We start from the raw sequence: 17612 nt of genomic DNA, 5'->3' as shown, positions 1-17612 counted from the left end.
TTGCTGGGAGGACCACCTTTTCATATGGTTTGTCCATGTCGAAGTCCTTGTTGCTTCCACAATGCTGCACAGGAATTGCAACTCTTCAAATATTCCCTAACTCACTTTACAAAGTTGGAGTCAAGGTGCCGCCAACAAGCAGCAACCAGGACTGATATATGAGTTTCTGGAATACGCATTGGCTTCAAGGCCCACGTTACATAGGATCCGTGCGCCACCACTTCTGGCTAGATATATTGATGCATTCTGTGAGTTGGATCTACATATCACAGTGAGCAAAGCATCCACAAAGAGAAGGGAGAGGTGAGCGCACAAAGTTACTGCCGCCCGGCTCATCGCTGAGCACCTCTATGCAGAAGCCGGTGCCCTCCAGCTGGAGCTGCCCGGTGAGGAGCGCGCTGAAGCGCTGGTTGGCCGGGATGGCGAGGCACGGCTCGAGTGCAAGCTGGACACCACGTGCCCGTTCGCCGCGAGGAACCGTGATGCATTTGTCAGCAAATACAGAAATGACACCAGTGAAGCCGACGGAGGGGAGACGCCAGACGTTGCTGCCTTGTGGGTAGACATTTTGGAATATGAGACACCCAGGCCGATACGCGCGTTGACGCTATTGGAAGACGCAGTCATGCAGTTGGCCTCGTTGAGCGGGCGGTTACCGATGATCAGGCGGGCATCCTCGACTATGCGGGTGACGGCACGAGTGTTCCATGCTTGCGTAGAGTTAGCTTCGACCAGAGTGTTGCATGGCCTGATCTGCAACAATAATTTGAATTACGACGACTCTAGGATTGGCAAGAATACTCCTCACGACAAGTGGCGCGCCATTCACGATCTTGCCGTCATGCAGATCGAGGCACTGGTTAGCATTGACACCCCAGCGTAGCGTGGAGTCGGTGTTCGAAGTCCACTGCTGGTTTGGGTCGGCGTTGTTCTTGTTGCAAGTCCGAATCTGGACCCAGTTTCCGCTGGCGTCCACACCGTCCTTAACCTCCAAACACCGTCTTGCTGCGTCAGTCTTGTCTGTCCCCCGGAGCTGGATTTGCTGCGAGGTAGTCCCAACGGGGGCGTCGAAGAAGAAAGCAACCTCCCAGTCGTACACTGGCCTGGGTTGGTTGGCGTCTTCAGTGCAATCTGTGATAGTCGCAAGTGCACCATCCACATTTTCCTTGACTGAAATACAAGGTTGGATGCGCTCCGTGTTCACGACTATGGCGGTTAGATTCGGTCTGATTCCAGTCGACAACCAAAGTACACACAGGCAGGATGCGCGTTGTAGATGTGCTTCGCAGAGACGGCAACAGCCAGCGATAAAAAGAGCGTTTGCCAAAGCATTTTCAGAAAAGGAAGCCCCGGGAATAACGGTGCGTCTCGAGATTTTATACTGCTCCATAACATGGTGCTTGGTTCCTGAGTTTGCTCTCTAGTCGAGCAGATACTGATTTGGAACTTGGATCAGGCTGAAACGAGGTTCAGTACGGTGGTGGAGGGCAGTACGTATCTACAACCTGGCTTTAGACAGGCCTTTTGGTTCCACGGCAATTATCCAAAGTGGCTGATTGGCCGACGATATGCCTGATTCCAAGGTCGCTGCGATTTGCTTTCATTACACTTGGCGCGTCGGATTTTTTGTGTGTTCTCCCGCATAACTTGAAGCGGCAGCTGCGTCGTCTCCACACCAACTTTTACAAAACCGGTGACACTACTTCTCAAATGCGAGAGGTCAGCATGCGTCGAACAAAAGGATGCCCGCTGATTTGTCCACTTATCGAGTTATTCCACACGCAGGTTCAGTAAGGATTGACATTCAAGTTGATAGCAGGTACATTAGCCATTAGGCGGCTTTCCGGCGTTCCAAAGACTTCCAGCCTACTCGAAGTCCCTTTGCTTCGATGATGGGGGCAGGCAGGCAGTAAACTGGGTCAAGATCGACCAATCCGGGGTATCCTAGAATCGAGAGGCCTGGAAAGATCGAGCGTCATGTAGACATTTAACACGATACTACTAACCTGCTACACCGAATTGAGTATGAAAGACATCTGTAACATTATCAGGCCGGTCTGCGATGCCGCCTTTCTCCAGATCCTGGTAGCTACGAGTCAGCAACGAGGTCACGGACATACGAGACGCTCACTTGTGCAGATAGAATGAAATTAGTTAATTGGTCGCAGTCGATCCATGATACTTTGTTCAGGATCGACAGGGCGGAAAAGTACCCAGAAGCTATAGCAGACCTGGGGTATTTAAGCTGGCAGCTTCAAGGTGGGAGACAAATGTACATCGGGAAGCTTTTCTGGGCGCCCGTTTAAGCCACCGCCTGGGACTTGACGTTCAGCCAACCACCAGCCCAGGGTCTCGCTGTCGATAACGTCGAGACGGTCAAGTATAGCAAGCGCTGCGCAGCAGACAAAGGCTGTTGAAAAGGGCATCAGTAGATGTAGACACACAAATGATCACAAACCCTGTCCAGAATGGCTTTCTGCGCCGATGGTGTTGCCAAACCCACCATCGAAGTTCTTGCATTGCACTATATACTCGACCGTCTTGTCTTTGTCAAGTTGGTCCAGAGCGCCGAGGAGGGACAGAGCGTTTACCGCAATGTAAGAGAAGCGCGTGTCTATTTCACCAAATGAGTCCCCAGCGAATACTCCAGAGGGCTGCTGGAGGGATAATATGACTATAACCTTTAGTAGGGCAAGAGAAAAAAGTGCATTGACTAACATTCAGTAACGCGAGGAGCGTCGACGATGTGCAAAGAGTCGTAGATGACCAGAATTTGGATTGCGCTGAGAGTAGGATGGATGTGGGCATCATGACCTGGATGCGCTCCAAAGCCGCCGACCTCGTCATCCCAACAGCTCATAACAAACTTGATGACATCGTCCTTGTCGAGCGCGTCAGGGTGGCCCATCACACACAGCGCAGTTAAGCCCCAGTAAATCGCATTTAGCCGGAGGTGGGCGGTGAGGTGGTACATCAGATCATCGGTGCTCTGGACCCAAGTTTACACGAAAGCGTGGAAACTGTTACTGGAGTGTACCTTGCCCAAATTTTGGATATAGGCAACATGCAAGTCGATAGCAAGTGAATCCATGTCACGGTCACGCGGTATATTCGTGGTCTCTGACGTAATCTATTCCACTCGCGTGTCGAAGACCACCCAATGCTCTGGACGAGACGCATCCAAGCGCAGCTTCAAATATCTCGCAGAATGGTTTAATCTAACCCTACACTTCCCTGTCTCGGAATCGGAACAAACCAGTGGCTCTTCTAATTGTTTCTGTGGACTGGTCAACTAAATATTCGACAGTTTGTGGGGCATACCCAGACAGCCTTATCGGATGAGTAGAAGAGCGAGGATGATTTGAGAAGTTCGACGGTTCCCAAATCTACAAGCCAGGTCCAATAAATCGGTGCTTTAATTCGAACATCCGCAAGCATATCTAGCATGAATGTGTCGCCGGCAATAGCAACTTTAGACAGTTGAAACATTAAAAGCATTGCTATGAAGAGAAGCTTACTGAAAGGACTCCGAAACGCTGTCGTCAAATTTCCGTCTACGGCATGGAATATCGAAAACTCCATTGTGTTGGTTGTGAACTCGTTTGACAGCGCAGAGACAAAGAGTTGTTCGTGAGCAAAGATGTCCTGTGCTGCTTTGTAGTTTTTACTACTAGACACCTCTGGCATCAACCTGACGGCGGTCTCCAGAACGCAAGCATTTTGTAAGCAAGGAGTCAACTCGATGTTTTGCCGCGAACTTGTCCCGGCTTGAGAGAGATAAGGAAGACTAGCATTTCCGACGTTAGAATCCAAGTACGTAACGGCATGAGCCTCTAGATATATCAGCACTGGAGAACGTTACAAGAGCAAACTCTTACAATGTGACGACGGTTGCGTTCAAGTCCCTCAGTTCCAACTGTAAAGGCGCCATCACCATATAGAGCATGGGGACGAGCTATCCAGACTTCCGGGAATTGATTACGAAGGATGGAATAATAGTTGTCTGCCATTTCCAATTGCTCTGCTGAAAGTCCGAGCCTCCCTAATAAAGACAGGAAGTCGCGGGCGTTGTTTCTGAGGATCATACTGCCATATCCGAGCCACGCAAAGCCAAACGTGATCTTGGCCGATTCAATGGAAAGTAGTCGACTGGCCAACCACTCGTCTGGTGGGGCAAGAAATATATCATGCGAGGTAACCCGTGCTCGCAAACTGCGAATAACTTCAGGCTGAACAAGATAGTCGTCATCCTACTGTCCAGTTAGGATGGCATATTCTGTGGCATGAACGAACCTGGATGAAGCAATACGGTGTTGACGCATTAGCACACGCAAGAAAACGCGCCTGGAAATACGCGTTATTGGGGGAATTGTAGATTCTTAGTTTGGGGCAGTGGCTCTCAGTAAAGTCCTGCTCGGAAGAGTGAGACTTGAATATTCTTGCTGGGGAATTGGCACTTCTGGGGTAAGGGGGCGGAGGTTGTAGTTGTTCCAAACAATGATCTGCTGGATTACTGGTTCTCTGCATAGTGAGGAGACGATTTGCACGACATTTGGGAGTCGGACCCAGTTTAAAACCACAGCAGTTACGTCGGAAGAAGTTGGACTTGGACTGCGCAAATGGAAGAGGAAAACGCCGAGAACAAGTACAATGACGGTCGTGAGCAGACGTTTCATGATCGCGACACCTTTTCCTCTTCTGTCATCTTCAACAATGCCAACAGCAATTGGCACGCTAATAGTCGTGATACTCAAAGCAGTTCGTGCCCACCATTTCTTGTCTCTACGGTGCGCTCATCGTGGCTAGAATCACCTTCCCAATAAACGGTAAACACGAAACAACCCGTTAAGCATGTTCACCAACCCATCGTCTGTAGCCACATCGGCAAGCAGGACCCCTACTGTCTTGTGTCACTCAACGGCACCAAACAACGCACAAAGGTCATCAAGCGTGGTGGTCAACATCCAGAGTGGGATGAAGAACTGCGGTTTACCATGTATGAGGAGGACGAGTCGACTGGTCCCAATGGTACACCCCCACCGCCTCCGCCCAAGGACGGCAAACGGAAAATTCAAGGTGGCACAATAATGAAGTTGTCGTGTTTTGCGGACGATCCTCGTGAACCTGGCCTCATCGGGCAGGCAGATGTAGATTTAACAGAAGTTCTCACAAAGGGCGAGACGGATGGTGAGTACTCCCATAGTTCTCTGCTCATTCTCAACGTTTCTTCAGAATGGTTTACGCTGATGAACAAGGACAAATTCGCTGGCAAAGTATATCTCGAGTTGACCTTTTTCTCCAACGTTTGTGGCTGTATTTATATCGTCCATCGCGATTCTAATGGTCTCATAGGAGGAGCCACCCGCACCGAAGCCACGACCGGCTGTGCCTCAAAATAATAGGGAATATAGCGGACCTGGTTCTTTCACGGCTTCAGAAGAGTTTCCCTCTGGTCCCTCTGGCGCAAACTTTCCGCCGACTCGAATAGCATCGACGAGTAGCAGCTATGCCCATCCCCGGCGCCCATCGGACTCTACACCACCAGGGACTATCCGTGCATCTCATTCAAACTCTCAAATCGAGTATTATCAACCACCGTATGATCAACCGCAGCAACCACAAAATACGAGAGGCAGGGTCGCATCATTTAGCACATTGACGAATGATTTTGGAGACTTGAGTGTCGGAGACAATCCTCGGAGAAGAGAGAGCTTCCCCGTATGTTGTCCTTGGCTTTGATGTGCTCGTGACTAATGCTACATTCCAGCCTCCCCAGTCGACCATTCTTGGAACGTATTCCCAATCAGGATTCCATGGATATGAACCGTCTGTTCCAGAGTCAGGTCCGGGTTATTCTTATGAGAGGCCGATTACTCCTCCCTATGGCAACTATGCTCCTCCTCCCGCTGCCCCATATCGTCCGGCCTATGATTCTGGATCAGGCCCATACAATACGCCACCCTCAAGGGGTCCTCGCTACAGTATGCCGGCAACTTCGTCAGGTTTCATGCCTCTGTCCAGTTCTACATCATCTGGCTTTGCCCCACTGACACCTGAGCCGACTGGGTTTGCACCGACTCTTCCACCGACTCCAGCTCCCCCGATGAATTATTCACCTTCTCATATCAATGGCATCACTTCTTATACTCCTGCACCAAGTCAAACGCCTGCACCAGGATACCCTCCTGCCCCATCCACTTTCCAAGGTCTCCCACCTGGCCAACCATATGGGTATCCTCAATATCAGCCACCACCTGTTCAGTATAACACGCCTCCACCTCCACAGCCTCAACAGAATTATACTCACCCACCCTCTCCCACCCATCCTCCGTTGACACATAGCACTTCCCTTTCATCGAGCACTGGACCTGGATCACGTCCACTACCTCAGCAACCAGTTCATAGCCAGAGCCTGCCTCCCCCTCCGCCCGCTCAATACTTCTCTCCTCCCGCAAGCCAGCCAAGTGTTGTCAACTCGCAACCTCCTGGGTCTTATAGTCCATCACATCCGAGCCCATCGGCTTTCCACGAGTCGTACAGTCCATCTCATCCAACTAGCTCTGCATTCCATGAAAGCTATGTGCCTCCCCCGCCCCAGCCATACGAACATAGTGTGCCATATCATTCACCGGGTTTACCGCCTCCCCCGCCAAACGGAGTTTCTCCGCGAAGACAGTCCAGTCTTCCAACTCCACCAACCCACCACCAGCAGCCGACTTATGTAAACCCATTACCGCCCCCACCGCCACCTCCGATTGATTACTCAGTACCTCCTCCGCCACCCATTCCATCAGCCATCAACCAAAGCCAACCGTACTACCCCGGACCTCCACCCCGGCCTCCTGGTCAGCTTGATGGATCTGCATGGATGAACCAGCCACCTCCCCCTCCCCCTCAACATTCATATTCAGTCCAAAGCTGGAACTGAACGACCATTTTTCTTTCTGTCTCTTGCTTTGAAACGAACTTTGCACCGCCAAGTCATGACCACACACACACACATACACATCCATACATATTAGACCAGCACAAAAATGTCTTCACGAAATCAATATATAGCGCGCTACCTACTTGTCTTTATTGTTGCTTTTCCGCCACTGAGTTATAGCAGTCTCTGTGGGAATGACCCCTTGCTGGGCCAGCTCATATCGCGCCTCTTTGCGGATTGAGTTCTCTTCAAGGCGCCTGAACGCTTCGTATTCTTGGAGTGCTCGTTCAGCGCTTAACACCAGACCGAATACGGAACCTCCCGATGACGTAAGACGTGTGGAAGACGAAAAAACAGGGACATGCTTACAAGTGCAGACTATAAAGCCCTTGAACGGAAAAGTCTGGCGCCTATGGCAAGGGTCAAAGTTAGAAGGGAGCAATTCACGGTATCAGACCTGAAAAACGGCCAACTGTAGTGTAAAATTATTGTTGAACCTAACCCGATTGCTGCGCCGTGCAGAGCACCCTAAGTGGTTATAAGTGCCCCGAAGTCAGGTCTCTAGCTCTGCGACCGACTTGAATCCCAGAGGTCGTTTGTATGTCATGCGCTATATCGACGTCCTGTCGTAGCCGAGAACGAGATGTCATAGCGGCCAAACAGCGACAAACAAGTCAACGCCAGGTGTCCATAAAAGGCAATTATAATTTACACATCGCTATTCCGGTGAATTATGCTAATCTGGTTGTTTTCCGAACAAACTAATAGTCGGGACGACTCTGATACAATATGCGCAATCCGTTGTCCTTTCGTGCATTCGATCTGAGGCTGAGTGAGAATACTTTCCAAAACCTAAGTGTGTGTTGCAGCTTTACCTGACAGCAGGGTTTGTTGGAGTTGCGGAGATCCCACACTCGAATGATGCCTTCTTTGTCACCAGATGCGAAGTAATCCGAAAACGAAGCGCCTTTTGAGTATCTCCCATGGACCTGAGGATTCGCATAGCCAAATCGTAGCGTGGGTATAGAGGGCACCAGTCGATGATCGTGTACTTCGAATTGGAAATCACGATGCGCGAGCTTGCGTGTTGATGAGAAACAAAGGGATAAATCGGCTGAATAATTACCTCAAACAGGGTGCAAAAGCTTGAGGTGGTCGGATGCAGGTGGTATACCGAGTTGGACGTGCGAAGGGTATTAACAACTCTTTGTGAAGAAAGGTCGTAAAAATTGACACTGATCGCAGTATGAGGTGATTTAGAACAAGAAAACAAGCACCATTACTTACCAACAGTCCGCTCCTGCTGAAGCAAGCTTGTGGCTAGTATCGGATACTCCGAGAATAGATTGCACAAGCGAGTTGTGTCTGATCATCAGGGAGTGGCGTGAGGAAACGGTCGATAGATCATCGTCCAGCTTCCATAGGTGGATGTTGTGGTCATACCCTCCGCTGGCAAACAAAGAAGGCTGTTTGATGGGCGCTACACAACTCACTCCACCCTTCTTGAGCGAATTCCATGGCCTTTCAAGGTCAGTGAACGTAACAGTCTACTGGCATTGAGAATGGATGATTGTTATTCGTAAAACAGACACGCACCCCGGCCGCCTTTGTTCGGCGGTTCTGGATGAGCGAAAGCTGTTGTGCATCACGCCCGTGGCCGACGATCGTGACCGAGCAATCACCGTTAACCAGAAGACAGGCGTCTTCGACGAATTCCCTCCGAGAAGTGGCCGGGTCAACGGACCAATGTCTTCGAAAGGTTAACAAGAGACACGAAGCATGGTCTTGACCCGCACCGGCGTGATTCAATGTCTACATCCTGTAGATACCCGTGCATAGATAGAGTGAAGGACGAGGATGGGTCGAAAGGGTCCAATAGTAGCCGGCGTAACTTGTCGTGTTGATGTCGAATCGGAAAACAGAGTTGTTCACCATCAAGCACGAATTCAAGCTGCCGAAAGGGCAATGGGGATAAGGAGCGGCGAATGACTGTGGGTAATAGTTCTGAAAGCTCGTCTAAGCTAGGAATAGACGGCGATGGTCGCGGAGAGGGAGATCTTGGGGTGGGGAGGTCAGCGGAGACTGCCGGTGAAGATTCTTTAGCATGCAAAGACGGTTCCCGCGACTGTTGTGCTGCCTTGTCCACAGATAAAAGACCGGCAACGCGGTTGTCGTCCATAGTTGGAACAAGGTTTGTGCCCGAGTCTAGCTTTGTGGGTACTTGGAAGCATAATCTTCCGGACCTGAAGGATCGAACAGGGCCAGTGGGTAAAGAAGCCAAGTCAGGAGAAGGAGTGGAACTTGCGACTGGAGGCTTCAATGCCTCAGGCTGTTGCTGATGAGATTCAACAAAAAGACGCGACGCGTAACCACGACCAACGTACACGCAGTGATTCGACTACTTTGGCTTCAAGAGTCGACTTGGGGGCAAGTGAAACCTTGGTGATATCTGTTTGGACGCAGATAAACGAGACGTTGGTGGGATTAATGTTGTAGTGGACAACACGAAGACCAAGAGGGGAGGCTTGAATGTTTGCAATCTCACGCGCTACGAAAGCCTGGCGTCGATTGTGTGCCCCTGGGAAATGGGATGTGTTCTGGCAGTGGGCCGGAAGCTCGCGAATGATATCCTGACGGAACTCATGGTCTAAGCGTCGACGTTTAGCTGGTGAACGGTTGCCAGCAAACGAATTGTGCGCAGGGCGTTTCTTCGTTGGGTTATAGCGAGGCGGAGCAATGCGAGGTATTGGGGCATTTAGCCTAGAGCGAAATGAACGATGCTCGTTTGGTTGTGCATCTTCAGCAGGCATCAAACACCAGTTTGGGACTGTTTGAGAATGGGGTAATTATGTAAAATGTGACTATTGCGTGACATGGTATTCATAAGATTACTTGGAGCCAGCCAACTCTACTGCGAAAGCGACTGCGAGTTTGGAGAACTCTAACATATGAGAGAAACTGAATTCATCAGAGACATCGATTCGGCTAGAAAGTGTGAGGTAAAACCACATCTTCAAGCTGAGAACTTACTCGTTGGCCGAGTGGATGTTCTTGTTGGAGTTCTCAAATGTGCTCTCTGACACAAGTCAACGAGCAGTTACAAAAAAGAACAAATCAACTTGCCGATGGTGAATGAGCTAGGATAGCCTGCCTTCATCCACGATGCGCTAGTTATTAGTGATAAGCACACTAGTCTTGGATTTAAGAGACATTTCCGTACTGGTCCGAGCATGCGTAGCCACACTGTTTTTGTTTTAATGCGTGCGTTATCGTAGATCGTGGTAAGGCTCACCTTGGTCTAAAAGACTTAGGAAAGGAAAACAATTGCGATGAGTAATGACTCACCGAAACCCATGGAATATCCAGGTACTTCTCAACGAGCGCTTTGTTGAACTCGGTGAGACTGAGAATATTGAGATGATTGCGGATTAAATCAGTGCGAAACACGTACGGCGAGTCAACGAAGTCACTGATCAGGCCAACTTCTTCCCTAGTACCGCGCTGAATCGCGTTCAGTATTCCGCTGTTGCCAAAAAAGAGCACTATCGCACCTTGACCCACGCAGTCATATCGAACTATGATGTGGTCAAGAAGAATTGTTTGAGAGGATAGCTTCCACACCTGACTCATGGCAATGACGTTCACATTCTTGGCTTCATATGCAGAAGCTACAGCTTGAGAGCCAAGCAAGCCACCCTCCTGTAAAAATTGTCAATAAAGCTGTTGAGGTTGTCAAGCACTGACTTCGGCAGAATACCAATGGAATTCTATGACCGCCTCAGTAATGTAAGACCAACACCAATATATGTCGTACCAATGGCTCGTTCAGGGTGGAAGTCAGCTGCAAGCAAAGCGCGATAACTTTCCAAGATAGTGACTGTCCCAGATCCATCGTCTGAATATGTCCATGTCAGATTGGGCGTGAGAGCAGACGGAAGCACTAACCATCGGCACCAGGAGCGGGTAGGAAAGGCCACATGTTGCTAGAAAATAGAAAGTCACTTCGGGAGGGGGACGAAAACAGAGAGATAAACTTGCGTGCTGTCCTGATGAGCACCAATAATGACAACACCATCGTCGGTGGTCGAGGAACCATTGATTCTAGCAATCTGGAGGTGTCAAGAGCCACACTCGAAAAAGATAACACGAGTACTCACGAGAGAGTTCTGGCCCCAAGAGTGGGTGAACTCGGAAATAGAAATCTTTGCTTGAAGTGATTTGGAGCCCCATTCTGAAGTAATCTGACATCCAAGTCAGAGAGGTTTCACTGGAACATGAGCGACTGTACCTCCTGTATCTTGCTCTTCAGCCAAGCCTGGCTCTTTGCTCCAGTCTAACGCTATTTGAGCCGTGGACACGATGCAAAGAAATCAACGTACGTCACTGCGATAGTCTGAAATAGAAGAGAGATGAAAATATAGGCGGCAATATAAACAGAGTGCCTCACGTCTGGTGCGGAAGCTGGTAAACTTCCTAAGGTTTGCCTCGGGACCCTTGGTGGAAAGAGTCTTGATAATTGGGATCACCTGTTCAGTAGCCGGTATGAAAAGCGTGAATTGTCCGACGAATGCCTGCCTACCTTCTCTGTGGCGTTTGGTGTCGGGAAAGAAGCTGAAGACGGCCTCATGTAAGTTGGACATGCAGCAAAGTTATCAAGATTTACACTGAATTCGCAGGCGAGATGAGGTTCCGAGCTCTGGGGTGTCTGTGACGTCGAAGAACATCACGCCGCGTGCCTTGGCTTGAATCTATAGCGCTCGATGAGGAAGGGCTTGGATTCGGCGAACAACGAAGACCTTCCTTCTCCAACTCAGTCATGTAGATTGGGGTAGTCTGACCCTCCAACTGGCGGGCGGTATTGGAGTCAGTAGCGTTTTGGTAACCGAGCACTCACTTGAACGAGACGGAGAGCATTGAGATCGAAGTCGGGGAAATCAGGATGGGAGGATTCCAGCTGGGTGTTAAACAGCGGAATTTGGTCTGACAGAGGACTGGCAGCCACACAGGCTAGGGCGACGAGTCCAACAAGGTACTTCATGGTAGAGAGCAAGCAACGCGTAACCACCTTGTGCTTGCAGGGCTGAGGCACGTAATCGTCACACCGACGTGACGAACGTTGATCCGCTTCATGTCCAAAGCCAGCGCAAAGGCAGCAGCACAGTTGGTGGTATGCTATTAGGTTTCGCTTCAACTAAATTCCTACATCTGACTTTCGACAGCGACTTGTTGTGCCGGCGGGGAAAGCCGCCCCAACCCCTCCCGTTGGACCTGCCTTGGGAGCTCGTGGTGTCAAGTCTATGGATTTTTGCAAGGAATTCAACGCTAGAACTGCTCATATTGAGCCTGGAGTACCAATACCAACTATGATCACGGTACAACCCGATCGCTCATTCACCTTCATCACGAAGACTCCGCCAACAACCTATTTCTTGAAACAAGCTGCAGGCCTTGAAAAAGGCGCCGCAAAACCTGGGCACGAGACGACTGGGACCATCAGCTTGAAACACGTGTACGAAATTGCGAAAATTAAGGCCACCGACGAGCATATGCGGCACATCTCGATGGAGTCCATCGCCAGGATGGTTGTGGGGAGCGCTAGATCGCTTGGGTTACAAGTCGTGCCCTGATTTTCGACGTGTGTTATCTTCCCGTTGACTCCCAAGTCAACACTGACACAGCATTCAGGTTTTTTTCGGCCCAATCACCGTCTGGAGAAGCTGGAATCCACTGAACGGGTGGGTCCGTTCTTGACAGTGGATCATGGCCCGGTGAACCGAGACAACGTAGAGTTCAGTATAATGAAATCATTTTCTCGGTTCTGATAATCGAAGTTATAAACTTTGCCACTCCTCGACGCCCCTCCTTCCTATTTGGTGAACTGGACGCGACATGCCTAATCCGTCTGTTATCCAGCTGGGTAATGTCAGTCGGGTTAGCTGGCGCCTCTGTGAATTTACCCAAGGTCCGGAAACATCTCACCCAGATCGAGAAGATGGAGTGAGGAGGCGTGGACTCAGCCCAACCTACGGAACCTCTTATGCGTACACGTCGGTCTTCCAAATCGAGGTGCCAATGTTTCGCCACGCAAATGCCTTTTTCAGACTGCCTCGTGGCTGCAACAAATCAAACTCTATGTTTTGCAGAATGTCAAAATCTTTGACGGCCAGAAATTTTGTGTGGCCACGGCGTCAACCGACCTTCCTTTCGAATGAACGAAACGTCGCAAAGGAGAATCGCAATGGCTTCTCACCAAACGCGTGTTCAGCTCCTTTGATCCTACCTGACCTTGAGCTGTTGACTGTCTGCTTGAATTTGGTCCACTGGCCAACGCCGCAACGTGAAGCTTTCTTCTTCGTCCACACGTTTCCTGCCCGTACATTCATCTTTATCTCCACGTTTTCGATCGATATAGACCGCGCAAAACATGCTGATGTACGATTTCTCTTGCCGAGCTCCCCTATAAGAGCAACTGACGCCATTGCGGATAATCCTCAGCAACTTGTACTCGTCTACCTCTACCCAATGGCCACTCCCGTGAACAACGACATCCTCTACTGGACCAACCAGGACCCACGCGAAAGCGTTCTCTTCAATAACTGGGGAATCGTCTATCGCTTCCAGGTCCGTTCCATGTTCTGTTTCGACGCGACTAAACGCGTTCTGACGCGCGATTAGACTGCAGTCACAACCAGTGGACAGAGCGTCACCACATTATACCGCGTTATTCGACCCAACAAAGAAGATCGTGTGGCTAAACTGGAGTGGGCTGCGAATGGGGGCTTGGGACGCGTTATCATCGGAAAGGTTGGTCAGTTTGGCGGCAAACTAAGCCCCCCGCTGAGTGTAGCAGAACACGTTGCCCATGGCGGACCTAGTCCGAGCAGACCCACGCATCCATGTTAGTGCCCTGAATCAAGTCAACTCGTGTTGTGGATTCACAGTTCCATAGGCTTCTCGTGTCTTCATCGGACCTGATGGTCTCCAATATCGATGGAGGCCAAGCTCAAACAACACCGACATTGTAGTAAGCATACCAACGCAATTTTCCCCTTCTCTTTGAGTACTCATTGGGTATGATCAGTTGCAAGATGCTAACGGCGCTATCGTCGCATTCTTCCGCCCCACACGCCAAACAAGATACCAGATCGGCGATGTTTACGGAGAACTACACTTTATCCGCTCAGCAGGAACTGGAACGGTCGTGCGTGCCTTGGCTTTTTTTCGCGTTTGACGCGTTCCAACTCCAGTTCTACCTAGATGCACCCTCCCATAATGGACATGGTGACCGTGACCGCGATGCTCTACCGTTTCTGCTCTGCCTGGGGCCTGTAGGAGGAATATATTTTATGCCCGACTCTCTGTACTTTTAGCACATGTACTTATCAACCTAATGGCCATCGCGATCGAGACATCAGATTACAATGAAATTTCCGCCAACACGATGCAAAAAAACTCGTCACAATTTCACCTGGGCAAGACTGTCTTCTGACTTGACGACTTCGACGATCTCATCGACCGTGCGGATGACCCACTCGGTGCCTTCGTCGCTCGCTAACCAGCTATCCTCCTCGCTCTTTCCTTCTATTTCGCGTGCCTTGAGCAGCCCAAAAACGTGACTCGTAAGCTGGGGGACAACTCGCTCTTCGGCGCGGAGACAGGCTATTCCGACAACCGACCCCATTGTACGGCTAAGATTGCCTTGGTCGGGATCGTCGCGGCCACTCAAATCTGTTGCGGATCTCGTCTCGCCTGGCAAAGGCGAAAGCACTGTGCCGTAACTCTGGATAATGAAAGCTGGGGCCTCGTGTTAGAAGGCCAGATTGACAAAGAAATCGGTCACGCACAGATAAAGTCGGGGTGATAAGACCCTAGCTTGTCGTGCAATTTCTCTGCATGGGGCGTGTAAATGGAGCGCCATAAGGCCTTGCCGCGTTCAACGGTCGTGTCGATATTCCTCGAAGTGCCATCGCTGACCAAACCAAACAAACTAAGACAGAAATCAGCCTGAGTAAAACAAACTCTCACCGGCGAGAAGTTGTCCGCAAGGCCGCTCTCACATCGGCATCCAGAGCCTCATTGAACGCGGCGAACGACAGAATGACCTAGTATCTTCCTATTAGGACCGCAGTTTTCTGTGAAGTATATGCATCTGCCTCACGCGCGGGACTCCAACAAAAATGACACTCTTGAGGACGGCTTCGCGGACAAGAGCTGCTTTATTAATTGCCTCGCCCAGACTCGAGCTGGCCCCAGTGCTTCGCGAAGCAGCATCGCTTGGGCGAATGAAGCGGTATAATTGGGCCATAGTTGACGGACGATTTACCGTTGTCAGAGTACATGCCTGCAACACCGAGTGGGATTCGGACCGAAATTATGGCGGGTCAAGGTCTACCGTCAGAACGAGCCATGCTGTAGTGGCGTTGCGATCTAGAGCGCTTCGGTAGGAGCTCGTCAATACACTTTGTAGCTTGGAAGCCGATGGTGGAGGTAGTGAATTCGGATTGCGCAGAGTCAACAGATGTTTGATGGTCGGCGGCAGATGTTTGACCATGATGGTTCCAAGTAAAGAAGTGACATCAGTCAACATTTGTTCCAAACACAAAACTACAGTAGTATGTGATTGCCAGACTCTACGGGTGGGTACATTCGAGAGTAGATAGCCATAAGCCTGCTACGGCAGAGAACAAACGGCCACAGCTGGCGTGGCCAGGAAAAACGCGGGTCTCAAGCGTTGGTTGCGAAAGAAAAGGTAAGAACAATTGCTCGGTATAGATGGTAGGGCCATTAGGATATGCGGTTAGAGTGGCTGATGTGGATAAGGTCAACGATAGCTAATTTTTGAGAAAAAGAACAACAAACATATGCACAAGCGTCGAGTGAACGGCCACTTAGTTGTTGATGAAGTAAGAGCCTGCAAAAAGACTCGGTAACTATGCCAAGATGGTTGAAATGTTCATACCGAGGTCGTTAGGGCCATTGCCCGCACTGTTCATCAGTTTGTTGAGGGGGTTGACATTGTCCATTCCCACCATGGCGCCTATGTCCCGTGAATGAGTAAAGGCCTGCCTAGGTAGGCACAACACATACCGAACCAGCAGTGGGCTTTGATCCAATCCTTCGAGTTGACGAACTCGGTAGCCCCGACCATGAATGCCCAGATCTCATCCATGGTAGCTTGTCTGCCACCGTTGAAGTTCTTCGGTCGAGTGAGTAAACGGAAGTGATGATGGTACAGTTTCATACCTGATCAGCGTATTCGGTAATGTAGACGGGGAGGTTGTAGGTGTCGTGCCAGTAAGTAATGTAGTTCTATAACCGTTGAAATGTAGAGCAATGGCAAAAACGAGTGACCAGCCTTGAATTCCTGAAGGTCGGTGCCGTAGTAATGGGTGGCGATACCGCTGACAGCACAGTCATTTCCGCACTAGAAACGATGAGCTGGAGTCACTGAAAAAGGAAATACTACGGACGTTGTTCATGAAAGTCTTCATCCAGTCTTTGCCGTTGGGGCGGGACGACATGGCAGGAGAGAGGAGGGTGTAGCCCTTGGAGGCAAGGGGGAGCATGTACTGCCTCCAGATCTGGATACCACTCCAGGCATCCATGTTGCTCTGGCCGACTTCGTTAGGTTCGTTAGGGCCAAGAGCAATCTTCGCGTAGCCGGGAACAGTCTTGGCCTTGAAGTCTTCGGCATTCTTCCAGCCCCACAACACTGCTGCGCATCAGGACTGATCGGAATCAAAGGGGAAAGTTGGCCGTACTGGGTGCATACGTGAAGCCAAGCTCATCAGCGCCGGGGATTTTGCTTGCATCCCAACTGTAGATGCTGGAAATCGGGTTTCAGGGCGATGTCAGGTTGATGGTCGAAAAAAATTACTCACAGGCCAACGTTCTTACCCTGCCACGAAGACAGCTTGTTGTAGTTGTAGTTGGGCCATGCGAGGCAAGCCTTGCCGCGGAGCTGAACACCGTTTCCGACAGTGACGGGGCCCGTGCTGCTGCCGCCGCTGGGGGGTTTGTTGTTGTTGTTGTTATTGTTGTTGTTGTTATTGCCCTTGTTGCCGCCGTTGTTGTTGTTGTTATTCTTGTTGTCGTTGGAGGGTTGCTGAGCGGGTTGCTTGGCAGGCTCGTCCTTCTTGGGCGCTGTGGAAGGCTTGCTCTCTAATGCAGACGAGGCTGCACGGGGCTTGCAGCGTTTGGCATTGCTAGCCCGTTTGCGGACAGAGCGGGCAACAGCGATGTCGTGGTGGCTCCTGACGACATTACCGGATTGCAGCGAAACAGCGTTAACTGATGAAGGGACCGTGGAGCTGAGAACAGCGAGGAGGGTCACAGAAACAATGCTAAGGAGGCTAGAGGGAGCCATTGAGAGGTCGGATTGAGGATGAGAAAAGAGTGTCGGGCCAGGGATGGCGGTTGGAGGCAGAAAGGTGTGAGTGTGACATGACGTGACAGTTGCTCATCAAAATGTCGAGCCAAGCTTTTGTCGAAGCTTGGCAACCAGATAAACTTTGCGTTTAAACCCCACACAAAAAATGGATGAACCAATGCGGAAGAGCAAGTGGGTACCGCAAAGAGATGAAAAGCGTCTTGCACGCGAGCAGGGAAAGCAAAACAAGGGCGGCCTGAGATCCTGTCATGGAAACGGCACGTCATTATAAAGGGCATCCATCACTCGGCAGGG

At 50.4% G+C, this 17612-nt stretch overlaps 7 protein-coding genes across 7 annotated transcripts; 3 read left to right on the top strand and 4 right to left on the bottom strand.

Moving 5' to 3' along the window:
* Positions 1 to 348: 348 nt before the first annotated feature.
* On the bottom strand, positions 349 to 1395 carry MIND_00708500 (uncharacterized protein; the record flags this gene model as incomplete). Its single annotated transcript, XM_037363788.1, has 3 exons — positions 349 to 753; positions 809 to 1206; positions 1257 to 1395. 3 exons carry the CDS (start codon positions 1393 to 1395, stop codon positions 349 to 351), a joined length of 942 nt encoding a protein of 313 aa, XP_037219432.1.
* A 436-nt stretch (positions 1396 to 1831) lies between these two features.
* MIND_00708400 (Rab geranylgeranyltransferase) lies at positions 1832 to 4676 on the bottom strand (the record flags this gene model as incomplete). Its single annotated transcript, XM_037363787.1, has 13 exons — positions 1832 to 1959; positions 2007 to 2082; positions 2132 to 2231; positions 2269 to 2410; positions 2459 to 2674; positions 2719 to 2989; positions 3038 to 3130; positions 3257 to 3277; positions 3322 to 3470; positions 3519 to 3831; positions 3879 to 4250; positions 4294 to 4410; positions 4458 to 4676. The coding sequence occupies 13 exons, from the start codon at positions 4674 to 4676 to the stop codon at positions 1832 to 1834; spliced, it is 2217 nt and encodes a 738-aa protein (XP_037219431.1).
* Positions 4675 to 6928, top strand: MIND_00708300 (Calcineurin temperature suppressor Cts1; the record flags this gene model as incomplete). The annotated part of the gene is made up of 6 exons (XM_037363786.1): positions 4675 to 4758; positions 4807 to 4826; positions 4877 to 5187; positions 5233 to 5303; positions 5353 to 5718; positions 5768 to 6928. 6 exons carry the CDS (start codon positions 4675 to 4677, stop codon positions 6926 to 6928), a joined length of 2013 nt encoding a protein of 670 aa, XP_037219430.1.
* Positions 6929 to 7067: 139 nt separating this feature from the next.
* Positions 7068 to 11966, bottom strand: MIND_00708200 (WD-REPEATS-REGION domain-containing protein; the record flags this gene model as incomplete). Its single annotated transcript, XM_037363785.1, has 32 exons — positions 7068 to 7246; positions 7298 to 7338; positions 7386 to 7456; positions 7507 to 7551; positions 7691 to 7750; positions 7804 to 8007; positions 8055 to 8163; positions 8216 to 8475; positions 8525 to 8678; positions 8725 to 9263; positions 9313 to 9688; positions 9836 to 9913; positions 9959 to 10000; positions 10048 to 10095; positions 10149 to 10171; positions 10221 to 10226; positions 10274 to 10331; positions 10380 to 10429; positions 10480 to 10503; positions 10550 to 10627; positions 10673 to 10695; positions 10743 to 10823; positions 10874 to 10911; positions 10967 to 11037; positions 11086 to 11169; positions 11217 to 11261; positions 11308 to 11321; positions 11376 to 11454; positions 11508 to 11539; positions 11592 to 11669; positions 11725 to 11773; positions 11823 to 11966. The coding sequence occupies 32 exons, from the start codon at positions 11964 to 11966 to the stop codon at positions 7068 to 7070; spliced, it is 3183 nt and encodes a 1060-aa protein (XP_037219429.1).
* A 72-nt stretch (positions 11967 to 12038) lies between these two features.
* On the top strand, positions 12039 to 12555 carry MIND_00708100 (54S ribosomal protein L19, mitochondrial; the record flags this gene model as incomplete). Its single annotated transcript, XM_037363784.1, has 2 exons — positions 12039 to 12095; positions 12148 to 12555. Exons 1-2 carry the CDS (start codon positions 12057 to 12059, stop codon positions 12553 to 12555), a joined length of 447 nt encoding a protein of 148 aa, XP_037219428.1. The 5' UTR covers positions 12039 to 12056.
* Positions 12556 to 12817: 262 nt separating this feature from the next.
* Positions 12818 to 14260, top strand: MIND_00708000 (uncharacterized protein; the record flags this gene model as incomplete). The annotated part of the gene is made up of 6 exons (XM_037363783.1): positions 12818 to 13549; positions 13604 to 13732; positions 13779 to 13826; positions 13878 to 13952; positions 14010 to 14129; positions 14186 to 14260. 6 exons carry the CDS (start codon positions 12818 to 12820, stop codon positions 14258 to 14260), a joined length of 1179 nt encoding a protein of 392 aa, XP_037219427.1.
* Positions 14261 to 14384: 124 nt separating this feature from the next.
* MIND_00707900 (uncharacterized protein) lies at positions 14385 to 17294 on the bottom strand (the record flags this gene model as incomplete). The annotated part of the gene is made up of 16 exons (XM_037363782.1): positions 14385 to 14722; positions 14773 to 14897; positions 14954 to 15030; positions 15087 to 15269; positions 15321 to 15532; positions 15573 to 15734; positions 15788 to 15839; positions 15888 to 15913; positions 15958 to 15965; positions 16016 to 16030; positions 16060 to 16124; positions 16172 to 16237; positions 16284 to 16352; positions 16399 to 16640; positions 16690 to 16754; positions 16810 to 17294. 16 exons carry the CDS (start codon positions 17292 to 17294, stop codon positions 14385 to 14387), a joined length of 2190 nt encoding a protein of 729 aa, XP_037219426.1.
* Positions 17295 to 17612: the final 318 nt, after the last annotated feature.

Source organism: Mycena indigotica, assembly GCF_014461135.1.
Source record: "Mycena indigotica strain 171206Taipei chromosome Unknown Mind.scaff0006, whole genome shotgun sequence".
Taxonomy (NCBI): Eukaryota; Fungi; Basidiomycota; class Agaricomycetes; order Agaricales; family Mycenaceae; genus Mycena; species Mycena indigotica.
The sequence above is the reverse complement of the archived record's forward strand: the minus strand, read 5'-3'. Positions and strand labels throughout refer to the sequence as shown.